The 21,771-nt window shown below is 38.0% G+C and overlaps 1 protein-coding gene across 1 annotated transcript; it reads right to left on the reverse strand.

The window, feature by feature from the left end:
- Window positions 1-5,996: 5,996 nt before the first annotated feature.
- Window positions 5,997-12,328, reverse strand: Smp_209010 (hypothetical protein; the record flags this gene model as incomplete). Its single annotated transcript, XM_018793060.1, has 4 exons — window positions 5,997-6,131; window positions 7,617-8,227; window positions 10,163-10,287; window positions 11,970-12,328. The coding sequence occupies 4 exons, from the start codon at window positions 12,326-12,328 to the stop codon at window positions 5,997-5,999; spliced, it is 1,230 nt and encodes a 409-aa protein (XP_018647610.1).
- Window positions 12,329-21,771: the final 9,443 nt, after the last annotated feature.

Genomic DNA, 21,771 nt, shown 5'->3' on the forward strand with positions numbered 1-21,771 from the left:
CCACTGCATTTCGAATCAGTGGCCCGAAGGTTATGAGCTGTCTGCAAAACCTGAATGTAACAGTTTCGATTCACATTGATGGGACCGCGGATGCGCATTGTGAAGGAATCACACTAGGACAAAACAGCTGTTTAGTGCTTCCTGGTTTTTAGTAGTTGTCTAACTTGAGCAGATCATGATCTCAATAACAATCACAAATACTACAATTCAAACAACTAACTGGATTCTCTACTTATAGGTAGGTGGAAAAAGTGCCAACGAAGAAAACAAGCAATTAGTCAAGAAATGAGTCTACACTACCACCAACCAAAATAGAGTACGTCTTTTTGACCGTGAATCGATTAGTTAATGTTATCGCTTTTTAAACACATGTGACGAGTTTCGATTTTTTTCTTCCAGCCCAAAAACGTGTTTTGTATCATCAATTAGTTAACTACAGCATCATTTAGTTGTTTTCTATGTCCAACAACAACAAGAGACTAGTCTGCAGTTTACTTCCCTCAGAGATAAAAAAAAAACGAGATTGACAATAATATTACAGGAGATAACACATGTGAAAGACTGATAACAATGAGAGATTTTAGTGTGTTTTTTACACAATAACAAATAGCTTACGTAGTTACTTTACCATAGAAGAAAAAAGGATTGATACTACACTACAATTATTAATCGTAGACATATATAATGTGTACATCTGGATATGTATGGATGGTATGGACGTAAATATGAGTGTGTTATCATCTCTAATAGCATGGAAACCAATACAAGCATTGAAAAAAAGAACGAAATCGTAGACAGGGATACTATATATATATATATATATATCGACCGAAAATTATCCAGTCTGAAAGCATAACATATTTTACAGATGTTCCTTTAACGTATACACCTAATTTATAAACATGAGCTCACCTGATATGCAACACTTAAAAAAAACGAAAACGAAGTCTACAATAATCACATGAAGAACAGAAAACATACTTACTTACTTACTTACGCCTGTTACTCCCAATGGAGCATAGGCCGCCGACCAGCTTTCTCCAACCCACTCTGTCCTGGGCCTTCTTTTCTAGTTCTTTCCAGTTCTTGTTCATTCTTCTCATGTCTGTCTCTATTTCTCGGCGTAATGTGTTCTTTGGTCTTCCTCTTCTCCTTCGACCTTCAGGATTCCATGTGAGGGCTTGTCTTGTGACACAATTAGGTGATTTCCTCAACGTGTGTCCTATCCACTTCCAGCGCTTCTTCCTGATTTCTTCCTCCGCTGGAATCTGGTTTGTTGTCTCCCACAGTAACTTGTTGCTGATAGTGTCTGGCCATCGGATCCGAAGTATCTTGCGTAGACAGCTGTTAATAAACACTTGTATCTTCTGGATAATGGCTTTCGTAGTTCTCCACGTCTCTGCCCCATACAGAAGAACTGTCTTGACATTTGTATTGAAAATTCTAACCTTGGTGTTGGTTGACAATTGTTTTGAGCTCCAGATGTTTTTCAGCTGTAGGTATGCTGCTCTTGCTTTGCCGATCCGCGCCCTCACATCTGCATCTGATCCACCGTGTTCATCAATGATGCTTCCGAGATATGTAAAGGTTTCCACATCCTCCAAAGCTTCTCCGTCAAGTGTAATTGGATTGGTGCATATTGTATTGTATCGGAGAGTCCTGCTTTTCCCTTTGTTTATATTGAGACCTACTGCTGCTGAGGCTGCTGCTACACTGGTCGTTTTCTCCTGCATTTGTTGTTGCGTTTGTGATAGAAGAGCCAGATCATCCGCGAAGTCTAAATCGTCAAGTTGCATCCTGCCTGTCCACTGTATCCCGTGCATTCCTCCAGATGTTGACGTCTTCATAATCCAGTCGATCACCAGGAGAAAGAGAAAGGGTGAGAGTAGGCAACCTTGCCTAACACCGGTCTTTACCTCGAACGAGTCGGTGAGTTGTCCTCCGTGGACGATTTGGCAGTTTAGTCCATCATAGGAGTTCCGTATGATGTTGACTATCTTCTCAGGCACGCCGTAGTGTCGAAGAAGCTTCCATAGTGTCCTGTCCACGCTATCAAATGCCTTCTCGTAGTCGATGAAGTTGATGTAGAGTGATGAATTCCATTCGATTGATTGTTCCACAATGATACGTAGAGTTGCGATTTGATCTGTGCACGATCTATCCTTACGAAATCCAGCTTGTTGATCTCGAAGTTGAGCGTCCACGGAATCCTTCATCCTGTTTAACAATACTCTGTTGAAGACTTTTCCTGGTATTGAGAGAAGAGTGATTCCCGTGTAGTTATCGCACTTGCTGAGATCGCCTTTCTTTGGTATCTTGATGAGAAGTCCTTCTTTCCAGTCTGTTGGTACTTGTTCTTCGTCCCAAATCTTACTGAAGAGGATGTGGAGTATCTTGGCAGTTGCTGCTACATTTGCTTTCAGTGCCTCTGCCGGGATGTTGTCTGATCCCGCTGCTTTGCCGCTCTTGATTTGTCTAATGGCCATGCTGATCTCTACAACTGTTGGTGGGCCAACATCGATTGGGAGGTCTGTGGGTGCTGCTTCGATGTTGGGTGGGTTCAGTGGAGCTGGTCGATTCAAGAGTTCTTTGAAGTGTTCTACCCACCTATTTCATTGTTCTTCAATGTCGGTGATTACTTTGCCTTCCTTGCTTTTCACTGGTCTTTCTGGTTGACGGTAATTTCCAGCAAGTTTCTTTGTTGTATCATACAGTTGTCTCATGTTTCCCTCTCTTGCAGCCTTTTCCGCTGTCATCGCTAAATCTTCCACATATTTACGTTTGTCGGTTCTGATGCTCCTCTTCACTTGCTTGTTTGCCTCTGTGTATTCGGCTTGTGCCTTGGCTTTTTCCGCTCTGGTTCGGCTGATATTGATTGCTACCTTCTTGTTCCTCCTTGCTTCAATTTTATCCAGTGTACCAACAGTGATCCATTCCTTGTGATGGTGCTTCTTTTGGCCCAGAACCTCCTGACATGTTGAAACGATTGCCTCCTTGGTACCTTTCCAGCTGCTCTCTATGGTGGTTCCCTCTCCATTGAGTAGGTCATGAAAGGCCTCGAATCTGTTGCTGAGGGCTATGTTAAATTCGTTGAGTTTGTCAGCATCTCGAAGAAAGGCCGTGTTAAACTTTTGTGATGTTGTCCGCGCCATTGTCCAGTGCTTCTTGAGTTTTAGTTTCATCTTGGCGACCAGCAAATGGTGATCGGATGCTATATCAGCTCCTCTTCTGGTTCTCACATCCTCCATCGTCCTCCTGAACTTTTTGTTGATGCAGACATGGTCGATTTGATTTTGTGTAGTGTGATCCGGTGAAATCCAAGTGGCTTTGTGTATGTTTTTGTGTGGGAATATGGTGCCACCTATGACCAGTTTATTGAAGGCACATAGGTTTGCAAATCTCTCACCGTTTTCGTTCCTTCCTCCCAGTCCATGTTGTCCCATGACGTCTTCGTATCCAGTGTTGTTCTTTCCAACCTTGGCATTGAAATCTCCCATTAGAATGGTCAGGACCTTGGTTGGGCACTTCTCGAAGATCGACTGCAGCCTATCGTAGAATTGGTCTTTAGCGTCTTCATCGTAGTCGTTGGTCGGCGCATAGCATTGGATGATGTTCATTGTAATGCCCTCTCTCTTTGTTTTGAAGGAGGCTTTGATGATCCTCGGTCCATGAGATTCCCATCCTATAAGTGCATTTTGTGCTTTTCTGGACAGCATCAGTGCCACTCCTTGTGTATGTGGGGCATTTTCTTCTTCATGACCGGAGTATAACAGAAGTTCCCCTGAAGACAGTCGTTGTTGTCCAACCTGCGTCCAATGTGTTTCACTGATTCCAAGCACTTCCAGGTTGTATTTCCTCATTTCCGCAGAAATTTGGAAGACTCTGCCGGTCTCCCACATTGTCCGGACATTCCATGTACCTATAAAAATTGTCGCTCTGGTTGTAAGAAGGTGCATCGGCCTCATGACTTCCGAAGGAACTCGGCTTTCATCATGAGACATCATTTTTCCTTCTACTCCCAGGGCAGAGATTGAATGGTTTGAATGATTTTTTCTGGTTAGCGTTTTTTTAGCGAGTTGATTTTCTACGGGATGGGGTCGCTAACCCCATGCCCAACCCTCCTCCTTTACCCGGGCTTGGGACCGGCAGTAGCCCCTGGAGGAGCTACAGGCGGAGTGACTAATAAACTAATATCGAGGTTCAGTTGTTTGTTTTTGAAATGAATCAATTTTTCAGCGACCGTTGAACCATTCATAAAAAGATCTTATCAAACGATATGCCATCCTCATCAAGGCCCCTAAGTCTGACCTTAGCATTGGTTACTCTGTTGTTTCACCATGAGTAATGCTTCAAAGACTAGTTACCTACGGATGTCCTCTACTCTTCAATACCACGTTTCACAGCTGTAAGGTATAATAGAGCAAGCAGATGAGCAGTATACCTTCTTTTGGTTGTCAGATATACGACAGCTCACCTACGACTAAAACATATACGTTCAGCTCTAAAGTGTGTCTTGGAATACTCTAGGAATGCAATTGAACGCAGTGAATTGTTTATAAAGTAGAATACATTGGTAGACTATATAGTGTGTGTCTTGTAAAACGAATTACTAGAAGAATTTTATGATCAATTCTTGGAAGCCAGCAATATATATATATATATATATATATATATATATATATATATATATATATATATATTCGAAGCCTCCTTGTACCAATGTTTATGTGTTTAAATAAACATCGGTTTTACATACAAGTCAAAATATGAGAAATTGCAAGCTTAGCCGACTCTTTAAAAAAAACGTTAACCATATTACATGTATCAGTGTTAAGTCATAATATACTGAGGACCTTATTTGTACAACATGAAATACTCTATGAAAAGTGTCATTTTGTTAGTGGCACTGATGAACCGTCATTCAAACCTGGAAGCGAAATTAAAAATCTTCATAAAATCACGACGACCAAAGAGGGGAAGGAATGAAGTAAAAACATATTTTAACAGATATATTGATTTAGCAAAACATTTAGACCTATAAATGCACTAATCTTTCTCATTCTAGATAAAGTTTCATAGCAGTTGATATTGTGACAAAAACAATAACTTTATTATCAGTAGTATAGGGTTATGGAGATTACTGAATTTCATTGAAATCATAAACCGATCAAAGTTCAATAACCTGGGGAGTCCCACACTAAGATGATATGTCAGTCCATTGCCTCCAGGTTTCCAATAGTTGTCTAACTTTGATTGGTTCGTGATTTCAATGGAATTACTTTATTATTTTTTTAACTAAATGAGATTAGGTAAGGTAATGATGGATAAGAAAACATAAGAAAAGTGGGACATTAAGATAGGATACTAATATGCCATAGTAGATGTGTGCATTTTATTAAATCAATCTCTTTCTTAATAAGTATCTTTTCTAGTCAAGTCAAACAAATGGTCTAGATGATCTGATAATATACAATCAATACAACAAACTTCAGCTTGAAATCAGCAAACTATGAAACTTGAAAACAGATCAGTTGCATATTAAAGCATTAACATCAAGATGTTGATGATCCCGATAGCCGATTTATAGCACCATAATGAAAAATGAGTAATGAAACAAATTACTCTTAACTAGGGATTTAAGGAAACAATTAACGAAATTTAATTATCATATAGATCTTATTGTAACAAACATAATCGAACTCAAGTATATTCGTGCCTATAAATAAGTACAGCAAAATTGATAAATTTAAAAGAAAGCTATAACATTGTTTTACATGAGGATTTGGTTTAGGAATCATCAGTAAATACAGTTGGTCAATGTCAATTTCCAAGGTACAATAAGTGAACTTGACGATGAATTAAATATCTTATGAAATATACTGAAATTTTTTTTGGAATAACCTGCATTTATGAAAGATATTTAATTAAATTAACAAGGTTTATCCTACAAAGAACTTTGCAGTAAATAGTTGTATTGATGTATACTGCTATTAATACTACCATACTTCAATCAATACATCGAATGATAGCGATTTTAACAAAGTAACAGGAATCTTACTTCTCACCTGAGATATGTTACTCATTCCATTTTCTTCTCTACTCAAAGGTAAATCATTTATATCGACCGAAATCTGATAAATATAGAAATAAGAAACACATGAATTCAAAATTCATCATCTATATGTCGTTTGTAAATAATATAAGCTTACAAAGGAACAAGTAACAGGAGAATACACAGGGAAAAAAGAAACGGATGTCATTGTGATTTAGAAAAGCTTAGCTTTCATAAACACACACTAATGGTCATCTCCACCAATTAACAAAAAGCGAGAGGTGGTTACCAAGTAGGAGTGACTTTACTAAACCGAACTAAATTAATCTAGTCAACCTGTCAATCACTGAAACTAACGATATGGAGTAGACGTGTATTGGTGAACGTATCACACTGTACACTGGTGTAAGGAAGAGATATTAAAGACATGGAAAACAAAGGAGTTGGAGAGGTAATAAGCAGGATACATGTTGTGTCCATTATCTGCTGGTCAAAATTATGTTACGGGCCACCAATCAGAATAGTGCTTAATTTCTCTGACTTGGACAATTACACATCCTACCAGCACGATTATTCTTGATTCCTATTGGACCACTATTTGCAAGCTTCTCTCTATGCTCTGCCTTTGAGTCCAAAAGTCAGCAACAAGCCTCTACTACATTACTACTTCAAATAGACGTAGTTTATATACATACATAACTGACCGCACCACATTGTAAAATGAAGAACATAATTATACAAAAGTGGCTGTGAATATGGAAGACTATGGGTAATAGACTGTCCAGAAATCAGGAATAGTAAGTCTAATGATAAGTTCATGGGTTAACCAAAAGTTTATGATAAACGTAATACATAGACATAATTTAGTTGCTTAATGGTTATACAATGTACTATGTCATTCATTAAATTGGCACTCTATTTATTTGTTCTTGTAGTGCATCTCACGAATGAAACATAAATCCACAAGCGCATACACTGTGTAAAGGCAAACGATAAAATACAATGGTCCAACTGAACAACATACATGTAGATTATCTCTAGTTCAAACTAATACATCCTAATATCCAATCCAACGCTAATCTAACTTACCCTGATAAAAAGCCTGTATCCTGAAACGTAGCTCAAGCTAACACTAATATACAACACCAAGTAATGGTCTCATACCATGAAATGATTATTCTGTAGCGTCTACTATACAACTATCCGGTATATTTAACGTATGACCTAACCATATATACAAGTTCACTAGACAAGTAGTTTCAAATGACTTATTTCTCACTGTCAGAACCTCACTGATAAAGCAAATGTTTCAGGAAAAATGGTAGCACACATAAACAATGCTGAAAATCCATCTCAGTTAACTATATTCAGTTTCATTTAATTTTTTATTTATAGCAACCATATTTTACAAATTTCCCTACTACAGCGTAGGTATTTAGGTGAATACTTAAACAACAGTGGGTTATTTGGGAAAAAGGTTATTGGTGTTTTACAATTATGTGGGAAAATAAATGTAGGATATACAATATCTTAAAAGATAAAATATTTTACAATTAAAACTTACTCGTATATCCTGTGTACTACAATAACGTAGTGAATCCAGAGTGTCTGAAACTGAACCACATTCCTCGGCTTTAATTTCTGCATTTAGATCATCGCTATCATCATTATCATCTGAAGCATGACTATACTGAACTGATGTACCACATTTTGAACGAATTCCACTCAGTAAATTTTTTTGGGCCAAAAACTGAAATTGACTACCCGCTCGCTTACGACGTGATCCATTAGAGTTTCCAACGGCAGGATTGCTACTATTCCCGTCACTTTCTTCATCGTCCGAACAAACATTATCTTCACTTCCCGCCCTTGCCAATCTTTCGCCTGTTAATAATTTTTCGAATGCCCATCGCAAAACTCCGAATGCTAAATATTCATTGGAAGGTTCTTGAATTTCATTCTGATGATCTGATGAATCAAAATTGCCTGTAAGGTTTACTATCAAACGAGCACTAAGAACTCCTGTTTGAGAACAAGCGATGGCATCTGCTTCCGTTAACAAGTATTGGTGTAATGTTTTTGTTAAATACATTTCTGGAGGATAAGATTTGGGACTTGTAGCAAATTCATTACTATTTTGATAGACCCCACTGAACTGAATAAAGCGACACAGAACTGTACAAGAAAAAGTAGGATGTAAGACAAAACATTAAAAACAAGTTATAATATCAAACATTTTTAAAAGGTTTACTTCAGATTCGTATATTTTTATGCTGATCGCAAAATTCTTGAAATCACTATGAGTTCCTTTTGGTACAAAGTATGCACTTTGTGTTCCACGTATGACACACTAATGAACTTGTTTTGTAGTAGCATACAGATATATTAAATACCCATATTTCATTCAATGTGTCTACTGACTTGTTAATAGTGAGTTGACTCATTCACCAGATACTTCGGTATGAGCCACACACTAAGTGTGAGGGCTAATGATACTACCCAGTATCCCAAAACGGAGTAGGTGGAGCGAAGCTCAAACCTGTAGCCTAGTGGGTGAAAGTCGAACGCCTTAACCAGTAAACTACCGCTAAAACAGTGAGATCAATTGAGATTTTGGTCGCTTACAGAATAGTGTCCGGACTTTTCAGACATTACATAACTACGTTATGCAAGACATTATAATCGCCAATATGTTATTTCTCGGTTACAGAGATGCCTAAATACATGAGTGACAGACCTTTTGTTTAGTTGCTATTCAATGCATACACAAACAGGGAACGATTACTTAAATGACTTATTCCAGGTTGCCAATAGTTGTAAAAATATAATTTGACAATTTAGTCTTTAAAACAGTGATTAAAATGTCGAGATTATAATAATAGCCACTACTTATGTACCAACATTTGGAAAGTTTTCTGATGATTTACGTCAAGTCCTCAAGTAAAGACTTTCTTCTACTCTATAAAACAAGATGAAAAAACGCTATGAGGTTGACCTAGCAGACTCCGGGTATACGTTTTTTAATAATTTTGAAGATCTGGTAGGCATATCCATAGTAATATATACCTAAATGAGTTTTATTATAGTTAATAACAGAAAAAACAAGTAACGAAACTTTAAGTAAAGAAAACATGTTGTGAAAAATCTACAAAGATGACAACCCGAATACTGAGGAGAACTAGTGTGGAATATTGTATTGATGAAGTAACATATATTGTACGGGAGTTCCAATCGTTTTGGTGCACCTGATAAACGATGAGACTCAGCAGAGTTTGAGCCTATGTTCTAATAAGTTACTAATTCATTAATATATTTACTTTTTCATCATATTTAATTAGACAAAATTCTAAAACCCCACATGTGCTGGCTTTATTCGACTGCTGATACTTGGAATTGTTCTTTACCAGTTCCTCATTTTATACTGACGTTCAGGGTAATGTTTACATAGAATATCATCTTATGTCTGTATACGTCCCAATCAAAATCAAGAGATAAAGTCACTGGCTGCTGTTTAGAGCGGAGTTGGAAGGTTCAGAAGTTTTGAATGGAGTTCTGGCGACAATCATAACCTTTAACTGGAAACCTTAGTTGATAAGATTTACAACTGTCACATGTTTCCACTTCCTTTTTCTTCCAAATCTTGATTCTTCATATCATTAAATTCTTTATTCCCCAGTTTCACTAGTTATTAGTCAACAATATTCTGTATGTTTAGACATACGATACCATTTATATTACTGCTATTTCGATTTGTCCACTTTCTAACTTATCAACTTTTTACTGTGTTTAGAGTATTAAAAAAGTGACGATTTATGCTAGGTCCTACGTTGTGTAAATGAAGACTAGGACCAACACTATCAAAAACATCTACCAACACAATATTAAGTTAGTATGATAAATTTGAACTGTAGGTAGTAAATGGAGTGATGAATCCTCTCAAATAACCATTTTTAATATTGCCTATCTACAAGAAGTCAATGATATCCAAAAGTTTAACAAATGAAACGGATCTGAAATTAAAGTAGAGCCAAACAAGAAAATCTAGCATTTTCAAATAATATTAGTTGGAAAAAACAACCTTCCAGTAATTAGTGTTTTCTTAAATCTTACCCCCAACACTGTTGATTGATAAATTGTGAATCAAAAACTCGATGCACGTTGTCTCCAACGTTTTGATCTGTAGACATTTTGACAAGAAGTAAACGTGTGGTATTAGTTCTTCGGGCACAGTAAGCCTAGTAGAAGTGGAAAAATTTTAAATTAGGAAGCTACGATGACAATAGGAGTAGATAAATTATTGTTGACAGACTAGAAAGCACTAACTACCGCTAGTTGATATAGTTACTCCATGTGAAATTAAGTACTTGATCACATGGGGATAAACCGGATCAGTGTCTGATAAGCAAAGGTACAGTATATTAAAAACTAGTTACTAAAAAAATATGCTTTATTGAATAATAATATAGAGATATAAATAATTGCCAACAAAAACCACCCTTAAATGTGAATTAACTATATTTCTAATGGCATGGGAATGAAATTGCATCAGCCTAGGTTCTATTACTGTAACGGTTCAAACAATTAAACCTTTTCACAGCACAACAAATACATGGACGAGAAAAAAGCATTACTATACGATGATATTTGAGACAATGTTTAAATAATTCACTCAATATTTTGACTGTAGGATTTGGTGGTACAGGAAGAAGCATGGGACTAGTGGAATCCTACAAAAATCTTTATCTATGACGGAAAAAAACATACTACGAACGATGCAACCCAGAAGTCACTGATTAAATCTTTCTTGTCGCCTTTTATTTCTCAACTTGAGTACCGGAACCCACTCTACTAGAAAAAACGAAAGCTTTCTCCCCACAAATGTGTTTGATTTTATAAAATCGGCATGTGATTCTAAATGAATATAACATAATGATGATGCCGGTGACTGCTAGATAGCATGAAGTGCCTTTTATGCGCAAAAGGTTTTATTTTGTACCTAATTACTAGAAGCCAGTAATCTTCTGAATTCTTCACATCCCTATCCTTTTTCTCTTTCCAAATTTACTTCATTGTATTATACTCCTTCAATAGCATCTTCAAACCCTAATCTTTCACATACTTATACTCTTACTACTTCTACCACTATGGGATTTGAATCAACAACTGCATCTCTGTGATAATGTGGTATGGCAGCTCGAACTGGTGTACGTACATACGAAGTTCTACGTTGTAACTGACTGACTGACTGACCTGATCTTTTAGCACCAGATCACAAAACTTAACCTCTACAATGACTTTTAAAATTCGGAGAACTCGACAACTAAATTGCTTCCACTAATAGACAGCGTTCATAATTTAGTGTATGTGAAAGAATGTGATTTAAATGTTTGTGTTTTCGTCTTAACAATTCAAATACTTCCACTCAGTGAAAAACTAGATATTTTAAACTACAGAAACGTACTGCTGCGTATAACAGAAAATTTACATAAACTTCCCGTTGTTCATTAAATTTAACATCTTAGAGATGAAATAAACCCGAATTTCCTAACCATCTCAATGTTACATAAATGTGCTAAACCGTTTATGCTGAAAACACTAGGTGAAATACATCCAAAATTCAGGCAATTTCAAAGAATGCTGAACATATATTCAGTACTTTAGTTCAGGTAGTCCCCTGAAATGACGAACGTGAGAGTAGATTTGTTCAAAACTACATTGCATATCAAACATTTACATTGAATATCAATGGTGAGACAAAACCATTATTTTATGGAAATTAAAAACATGCCATAAACCTCTAGCATTATTAATAATTTTATTACAACAAGTCAAGTGAAGCGATTAGCACAGATTACTAGGACGGTTGCTAAAAACAAACAACGACCAGAAAAGCCTGATTCCCATAAACAGGACTTACCTTAAAGTAAGCATATAATTTAATACCGCTTCGAAAACGTCCGCAGATGCATCAATAAACACCTTGACTGAAGACGAAGACTTTGATTTAGTCACTTTCAGTATGCAACCATGTGTAGAGGTGTAGTCAACGTCCCCACTCTCCGACTGAAAGCATTTTTTCAGCTCCTCACTCAATATGGAAATTGTTTTTTGGTTTCCATGATAAATATTTTGACCAACAACAAAAGTGACATCTGCCCTCCCAATGGTATCAGGATCACATTCAAGTACACCCGATAACTCTTTGCAGAAATAATTAAATATTTTAGCTTTGGATTTTTTAGAGGAAGCTCTTTGACAATTGATAAGTGCGCACATATCCAAAAAACAAAATTTATAGTAATTGCGATCGTCAGTGATAAGGTCCGTTAGCAAATGGAATGAGTAATAATCTGACGTAACACAACTGCCTAACGAGACATCTTTGATGATGATGCAGTCATAACTTACCTTCAATAATTAGGACGATAAAATAGGATTGAACTCGAAGAATATATCGATATGCTTAACAACAACATTGACGGGTAAATAAACTCTAAGCAGCCATATGACAATATTATTTCATGCCCATGGATATGAGTGCGCACCTGTAGGTCGGATGAATGCTACCCTATTGGTGCGTTGACAACGGAAAGAAATCGCCCAATGATAACCGGCAAATTTAAATTTTTGCTTCACAATATGAAACTTCATTCATCCAATTCATAGCTTAAACAACACACTTTTCTTGAATTTACACTTGCTTATCATTAACAGTTGTCTCTTTTTTTCAACGCGCTCACTATGAAATTTAGAAATACTGTCATTTCCACAAACTACTATTCGCCTTGCTTCAAGTATTACTATACCTTGTAACTTAGATCGTGGTAATTCAGTGTTCCTAGTGACCATTTATCTCTATCCAAAGTTTCGAAAAAGAATGCTCGTATTCAAAAGCGATTATATACATCCCCTGGTTCATTTCATGACTTTATTGTGGACACAGGCAGTACAGGGTTCATTATTTCATTCAAGAACTTAGACTTAGGATGTTGTGAATTGCTAATAAGAGATGATAATTCTTCATACATACCTTGTGGATTTTTAGTTAGCGTTAGGGTTTGGAAAAATTGAAAAGGCTTAAGATGCAGTTGTCTCTACTAGTTCACAAAGAAAATTCTGATGCTTTACGTAAAAATCGATAGCTGCATGTGCTGAATGCAGTTGAAGTATGAAAACTTAGCTCATAAAATTCAGGTACAGGGTGATACATCTTTTTTAACAATTGAATAATTCCTCATAATCTTCGACAGACAGTACATAAGACATTGAACGATTTGTGTGTGAAGGGTATAATTGAACCGACTCAGTTTTCAGCATGGGGCACACCTATTGCTACTCTATTGAAGTCGAATGGCAAGACACCTAGATTATGCGGTGACAATAGATTAACACTGGACGCCCGTTTGTTGAAGCAAACATGCACGACGATGGAGGATGCAGATATCCTAAATCGACTTCATGGTTTTAAAGTGTTTTCGGAAGTTCACTTAAAAGATGCTTATCTCCAAATCCCTTTAGATCAATCTTCACCTATTTTGACACCAATTAACACTCATTTTGATCTGCTCAAATACAACTTCCTTCCATTTGGTTCAACTTGTGCTCCAGCCATATTTCAGGAAGTGATGGATGAGGTAGTCAGTGATCTAGAAGGTGTTTAAGTTCATGAAGATGATCGCATCGTTCATGGTACTCATAAAATAGTTCATAACCAGAGACTTATTGCTTTATTGAGTCGTTTAATCGAGAAGAATATTACAGTGAATCCAAAAAGGTGTTCGTTTTGTGTATCTAGTTTCGAAAGTCTCAGATATCTGGTTGATGGTAATGGTTTGAGACCAGGTATGAAACGACTAGCTCCACTGACAAACGCACCGTCTCCGAAAAATCCTACAGAGCTACGTTCACTAATGGGCGCTCTTTAATACTATTCTCGCTTTATTCCCAATTTTTCTTGTCGTGCCAACTGTTTATTCAATATTTTGACATCCAATTCATTCTTATGGGGTGAGGAACAAGAGTCATGCTCATGAAGTCTGCTAAAGTTTCTTCAAAGTGATGCTGTCCTTTCAACTTACTCACTCAGTGTGCATTCTCATATTGTTGATGATGCATCACTTGTGGGTATCGGTGTAGTTTTGGAGCAGGAAAGTAGACCAGTTATCTGCGTTTCATGCAGACGTACTGTAACTGAACAAGGTTATTCACAAACTCAGCGAGAAGTATTAGCTGTGTTTTGGGCTGTTGAAAGACTCCATAGATATCTATTTGGAAAGACGTTTACGATTGTTACTGATCATGAAGCTTTAAGGTTTATTTGTCACCCTGAAAAATATTTAACACGTTCCTCAGCTGATATGATTCAACGATAGAGTATTGCTTTGAGTGCCTATAAATATTTAGTTCAGCACGGGAGTGCCAAACACATTCTACACGTTGACTGCATTTCTCAACAATCATTGCAAGATGGACCTGTTAATACTTCAGACTGTTTGTTAGTGCAACCTTACCGGTGAGACATTCAGATCTCACTAGAGAAAATAGTGAATACTTTGGGTGTATACTCAGTACTATACGGAAAGGTTGGAATGCTAATCTGAAACGTAGATTTACTGTCTATTATTCAAAGTGGGATAAGTTGTCCACTACTCCTGATTGCATTTTGTCTCTAAATGATAGTGTTGTTATTCCTCCTTCAGTACTCAAATCTGTCCTTGAAGTTCTTCGTGGTGGACACATAGGTGTTGACAAAATGAAGTCCTTGGCAAAGCCCACATGTTGGTGGTCAGAGATAAATGCAGATATATGTCGCACAGAAAAACATTGCGAAAAATGCCACAGGCTGAAAAGTCAGCCATCGAAATGGTTTCCATGGCCAGTATCATCTCAGGCCTGACAGAAAATTCATGCACACTATTAAGGTCCATTCCTTGGCAAATACTATGCACTTGTAGTCATTGATTCCTTTTCTAAGTGCCCTGAAGTTTTTTCACAACTTCACCAAATTCTGACTTCAAAATCCAAGCATTAATGAAGGTACTGAATATCATAAATACCTTCCAGTGTGTTTGTGATGTTTCTGTCTAGGTCAGTATTAGTACACTTATCCATGTTACTTTAATAATTGACATACTTCGTAATTATAGAACTTTGGTAAGCAATTTTCGTATTCATTCCATTTTGTATTTTTGTATTTTGCTTATTCTCAACACTCGTCTCTTGACTCTTACATAACTATTATACTACCGACCATTCATTAAAATATTTCATTAGTTCTTTCCTCTCCTTTTATATATTTTGCTACGTAGCGACTGCTTGTTTTTCGAATAATTACTTTGATTATTATTAACTAATTAATAATTGTTATTAAAAACTAAATAGACTTGCGATGATTTGACCTGATGATCAATTAGACAATACTAGGAAGTCACATCATTATCTATACATACTCGTCCTACGGTACCAGTAATTGGTTGTTGCTAAGGTCTTCCAAAGAATAGATTTGTGCTGAGGAAAAGTGTGGTGTTTGCATGAAACAATGATTCTTTTGTATGGGTGACTGCCTGATTTTGAATTCCTAATACGGTACAATCGTTCTGGCTTGTCTAATACTTATTGATCCAGTTGTGTTGTTTCTGGGACTACTAGTTTATACCATAATTTAAATACTCATAATATCACATTGACGTCGCAATGAAGCCTGTGATCGAACGGTTGGACGTACATTCAGATCTTAGTGCTTTTGAGGATTGCATGGAGAGGTTCAAAATCTGGGCTATGACCAAGGAAGATGATGAGGATTTCAATATTGTGGCCCCTTTTCTTCACATTCATCGGAAAAGAAGCATACAGCCTAATAAAAACATTGGAATTTCCAGACAAATCGATTTCACTCCCTTATGCAACTCTCAAACAAGTACTGCTGGACCATGTGAAGCATAAAAATTTCGAGTGCCGTAAGGGGGAAAAATTCGATGAAATGACTCGCATGTCACATAACAGTCCAGAGTTAAATGAAACCCAGAATCATTGTGAGACAAAAGTTTCTAATCAACCAACTTCCTATCGGATTTATCGTGTTATTGTAACAAATATGGTTTGTCGTGATAATTCACATATTTCTAATTGAATTTCTAACAACTTTGGGAATAATATGTTGAATGAATCAAATTATCACCGAAAATCCGATTTAGTTTTTGTAGATGCTGACTTTTCTAACGATCCATTATTTTCTAATGAAAGTCTTAATAAATTTGAGGGAAATATTTCAGAAAAATCTAATTCTGATGGCATATCAAATGTCATTTGTCCTCACAATGGATTTATCTCTGGAGAAATTCCCAATGAGTGTGACAAATATGTTCTGAATGAGTTGAATTGTAGTCATATTTCCGATGTTATTGTATCAGATGTTGGATATTCTCCAAGCCAATGTGCGTTGAGTAGAATCCCTAGTCAGTGGTATGGTCAATCAGAGGGAAGCCACCAGAAACCGAGTTTGACCAGATATGAAGTTTGCACAGGTAGAAAATCCAAACAAACTCTAAGATTATCCTAATGAGTATGGGGCAGATGCATGTTTTCCATTCGATTGTTTCTCAGGTGAATCAAGCCTAGATGAATCACATGTGTAAATTACACATATCAACGCATATCTATCTGTATATTCTAATATGAATAACAAAAAGAGTATGTATCATAAATTTTATGCACGTACAATTTTATGTATCAATTTTACGTTTATATATTAAGAGGGCATACGTTATAACAACTGGCGACGGGGTAAAAAATGGCTCTAACTTCCGATCAATTTCAGTTCCTAATCCAGAGACAAGAGCAGCGTTTTAAAAAGAGTCAGTTGGATTTCATTGACAAGTTACACGCGAAGCTGCTGAATCACCCATGCTTTGGGGGTGCAACGGAAGTTGACGCATTGATTTCTAAATTGCGTACAGAGCTGGAAATCGATTGCAGAATGAATGAATATGCCAGTGAAAGCCTTAATGAATCCACGACAAACAGTAAATTAAACAAAGCAATAACAGTCATACATGATCAGCCCAGTAGTCCAGTACTGTCTGTTTCAAAGACATGCCCTATAAACGGTCCAGATCATGTTATCCCCGAAGAAGAACGTGGAAACAGTGAATTATCATGTTCACAGAAAGACAATGTTTTACTAAATGCTTATGAAATTGCTGCAGTACCCGGCCGCGAAGAAACGGGAAACAAATCGAGCAGTATTGTTAATACAGTGGCGCCAAATGAAACTAGTCATAATGCGAAAAATGTTTCTAATGAATCTAACGATCAAAATTCTCTAATTGTTCTGCCAGATTTAGATTATTTCGATGATTCATATGTTCCTGTTAACTCCGCCTGTAGCTCCTCTGGGGGTTACTACCGGTCCTAAGCCCGTGTAAAGGAGGAGGGTTGGGCATGGGGTTAGCGACCCCATCCCGTAGAAAATCAACTCGCTAAAAAAACGCTAACCAGAAAAAATCATTCAAACCATTCAATCTCTGCCCTGGGAGTAGAAGGAAAAATGATGTCTCATGATGAAAGCCGAGTTCCTTCGGAAGTCATGAGGCCGATGCACCTTCTTACAACCAGAGCGACAATTTTTATAGGTACATGGAATGTCCGGACAATGTGGGAGACCGGCAGAGTCTTCCAAATTTCTGCGGAAATGAGGAAATACAACCTGGAAGTGCTTGGAATCAGTGAAACACATTGGACGCAGGTTGGACAACAACGACTGTCTTCAGGGGAACTTCTGTTATACTCCGGTCATGAAGAAGAAAATGCCCCACATACACAAGGAGTGGCACTGATGCTGTCCAGAAAAGCACAAAATGCACTTATAGGATGGGAATCTCATGGACCGAGGATCATCAAAGCCTCCTTCAAAACAAAGAGAGAGGGCATTACAATGAACATCATCCAATGCTATGCGCCGACCAACGACTACGATGAAGACGCTAAAGACCAATTCTACGATAGGCTGCAGTCGATCTTCGAGAAGTGCCCAACCAAGGTCCTGACCATTCTAATGGGAGATTTCAATGCCAAGGTTGGAATGGACAACACTGGATACGAAGACGTGATGGGACAACATGGACTGGGAGGAAGGAACGAAAACGGTGAGAGATTCGCAAACCTATGTGCCTTCAATAAACTGGTCATAGGTGGCACCATATTCCCACACAAAAACATACACAAAGCCACTTGGATTTCACCGGATCACACTACACAAAATCAAATCGACCATGTCTGCATCAACAAAAAGTTCAGGAGGACGATGGAGGATGTGAGAACCAGAAGAGGAGCTGATATAGCATCCGATCACCATTTGCTGGTCGCCAAGATGAAACTAAAACTCAAGAAGCACTGGACAATGGCGCGGACAACATCACAAAAGTTTAACACGGCCTTTCTTCGAGATGCTGACAAACTCAACGAATTTAACATAGCCCTCAGCAACAGATTCGAGGCCTTTCATGACCTACTCAATGGAGAGGGAACCACCATAGAGAGCAGCTGGAAAGGTACCAAGGAGGCAATCGTTTCAACATGTCAGGAGGTTCTGGGCCAAAAGAAGCACCATCACAAGGAATGGATCACTGTTGGTACACTGGATAAAATTGAAGCAAGGAGGAACAAGAAGGTAGCAATCAATATCAGCCGAACCAGAGCGGAAAAAGCCAAGGCACAAGCCGAATACACAGAGGCAAACAAGCAAGTGAAGAGGAGCATCAGAACCGACAAACGTAAATATGTGGAAGATTTAGCGATGACAGCGGAAAAGGCTGCAAGAGAGGGAAACATGAGACAACTGTATGATACAACAAAGAAACTTGCTGGAAATTACCGTCAACCAGAAAGACCAGTGAAAAGCAAGGAAGGCAAAGTAATCACCGACATTGAAGAACAACGAAATAGGTGGGTAGAACACTTCAAGGAACTCTTGAATCGACCAGCTCCACTGGACCCACCCAACATCGAAGTAGCACCCACGGCCTCCCCAATCGATGTTGGCCCACCAACAATTGAAGAGGTCAGCATGGGCATTAGACAAATCAAGAGCGGCAAAGCAGCGGGACCAGACAACATCCCGGCAGAGGGACTGAAAGCAAATGTAACAGCAACTGCCAAAATACTCCACATCCTCTTCAGTAAGATTTGGGACGAAGAACATGTACCAACAGACTGGAAAGAAGGACTTCTCATCAAGATACCAAAGAAAGGCGATCTGAGCAAGTGCGACAACTACAGGGGCATCACTCTCCTCTCAATACCAGGAAAAGTCTTCAACAGAGTATTGTTAAACAGGATGAAGGATTCCGTGGACGCTCAACTTCGAGATCAACAAGCTGGATTTCGTAAGGATAGATCGTGCACAGATCAAATCGCAACTCTACGTATCATTGTGGAACAATCAACTGAATGGAATTCATCACTCTACATCAACTTCATCGACTACGAGAAGGCATTTGATAGCGTGGACAGGACGACACTATGGAAGCTTCTTCGACACTACGGCGTGCCTGAGAAGATAGTCAACATCATACGGAACTCCTATGATGGACTAAACTGCCAAATCGTCCACGGAGGACAACTCACCGACTCGTTTGAAGTAAAGAACGGTGATAGACAAGGTTGCTTACTCTCACCCTTTCTCTTTCTCCTGGTGATCGACTGGATCATGAAGACGTCAACATCTGGAGGAAATCACGGGATACAGTGGACAGGCAGGATGCAGCTTGACGATTTAGACTTCACGGATGATCTGGCTCTTCTATCACAAACGCAACAACAAACGCAGGAGAAAACGACCAGTGTAGCAGCAGCCTCAGCAGCATTAAATCTCAATATAAACAAAGAGAAAAGCAAGACTCTCCGATACAATACAATATGCACCAATCAAATTACACTTGACGGAGAAGCTTTGGAGGATGTGGAAATCTTTACATATCTGGGCAGCATCATTGATGAACACGGTGGATCAGATGCAGATGTGAGGGCGCGGATCGGCAAAGCAAGAGCAGCATACCTACAGCTGAAAAACATCTGGAGCTCAAAACAATTGTCAACCAACACCAAGGTTAGAATTTTCAATACAAATGTCAAGACAGTTCTTCTGTATGGGGCAGAGACGTGGAGAACTACGAAAGCCATTATCCAGAAGATGCAAGTGTTTATTAACAGCTGTCTACGCAAGATACTTCGGATCCGATGGCCAGACACTATCAGCAACAAGTTACTGTGGGAGACAACAAACCAGATTCCAGCGGAGGAAGAAATCAGGAAGAAGCGCTGGAAGTGGATTGGGCACACGTTGAGGAAATCACCTAATTGCGTCACAAGACAAGCCCTCACATGGAATCCTGAAGGTCGAAGGAGAAGAGAAAGACCAAAGAACACATTACGCCGAGAAATAGAGACAGACATGAGAAGAATGAACAAGAACTGGAAAGAACTAGAAAAGAAGGCCCAGGACAGAGTGGGTTGGAGAAAGCTGGTCGGCGGCCTATGCTCCATTGGGAGTAACAGGCGTAAGTAAGTAAGTAAGTAAGTATGTTTTCTGTTCTTCATGTGATTATTGTAGACTTCGTTTTCGTTTTTTTAAGTGTTGCATATCAGGTGAGCTCATGTTTATAAATTAGGTGTATACGTTAAAGGAACATCTGTAAAATATGTTATGCTTTCAGACTGGATAATTTTCGGTCGATATATATATATATATATATAGTATCCCTGTCTACGATTTCGTTCTTTTTTTCAATGCTTGTATTGGTTTCCATGCTATTAGAGATGATAACACACTCATATTTACGTCCATACCATCCATACATATCCAGATGTACACATTATATATGTCTACGATTAATAATTGTAGTGTAGTATCAATCCTTTTTTCTTCTATGGTAAAGTAACTACGTAAGCTATTTGTTATTGTGTAAAAAACACACTAAAATCTCTCATTGTTATCAGTCTTTCACATGTGTTATCTCCTGTAATATTATTGTCAATCTCGTTTTTTTTTTATCTCTGAGGGAAGTAAACTGCAGACTAGTCTCTTGTTGTTGTTGGACATAGAAAACAACTAAATGATGCTGTAGTTAACTAATTGATGATACAAAACACGTTTTTGGGCTGGAAGAAAAAAATCGAAACTCGTCACATGTGTTTAAAAAGCGATAACATTAACTAATCGATTCACGGTCAAAAAGACGTACTCTATTTTGGTTGGTGGTAGTGTAGACTCATTTCTTGACTAATTGCTTGTTTTCTTCGTTGGCACTTTTTCCACCTACCTATAAGTAGAGAATCCAGTTAGTTGTTTGAATTGTAGTATTTGTGATTGTTATTGAGATCATGATCTGCTCAAGTTAGACAACTACTAAAAACCAGGAAGCACTAAACAGCTGTTTTGTCCTAGTGTGATTCCTTCACAATGCGCATCCGCGGTCCCATCAATGTGAATCGAAACTGTTACATTCAGGTTTTGCAGACAGCTCATAACCTTCGGGCCACTGATTCGAAATGCAGTGGTTTGGATGTCTGACTTCAGTCAATTCGCACAATCATCTTCGATTGTCTTCGGTGGTAACGACGTCAGACCTATGGAAGAGTCCCACAGTACAACGAAACGACTTCATGATTTGCAGGGCTTGCCTAACTTAGGTAGGTTTATGGACCCATTCAACAGTCTCCAC

This window comes from Schistosoma mansoni, chromosome 1 (genome assembly GCF_000237925.1).
Source record: "Schistosoma mansoni strain Puerto Rico chromosome 1, complete genome".
Classification (NCBI taxonomy): Eukaryota; Metazoa; Platyhelminthes; class Trematoda; order Strigeidida; family Schistosomatidae; genus Schistosoma; species Schistosoma mansoni.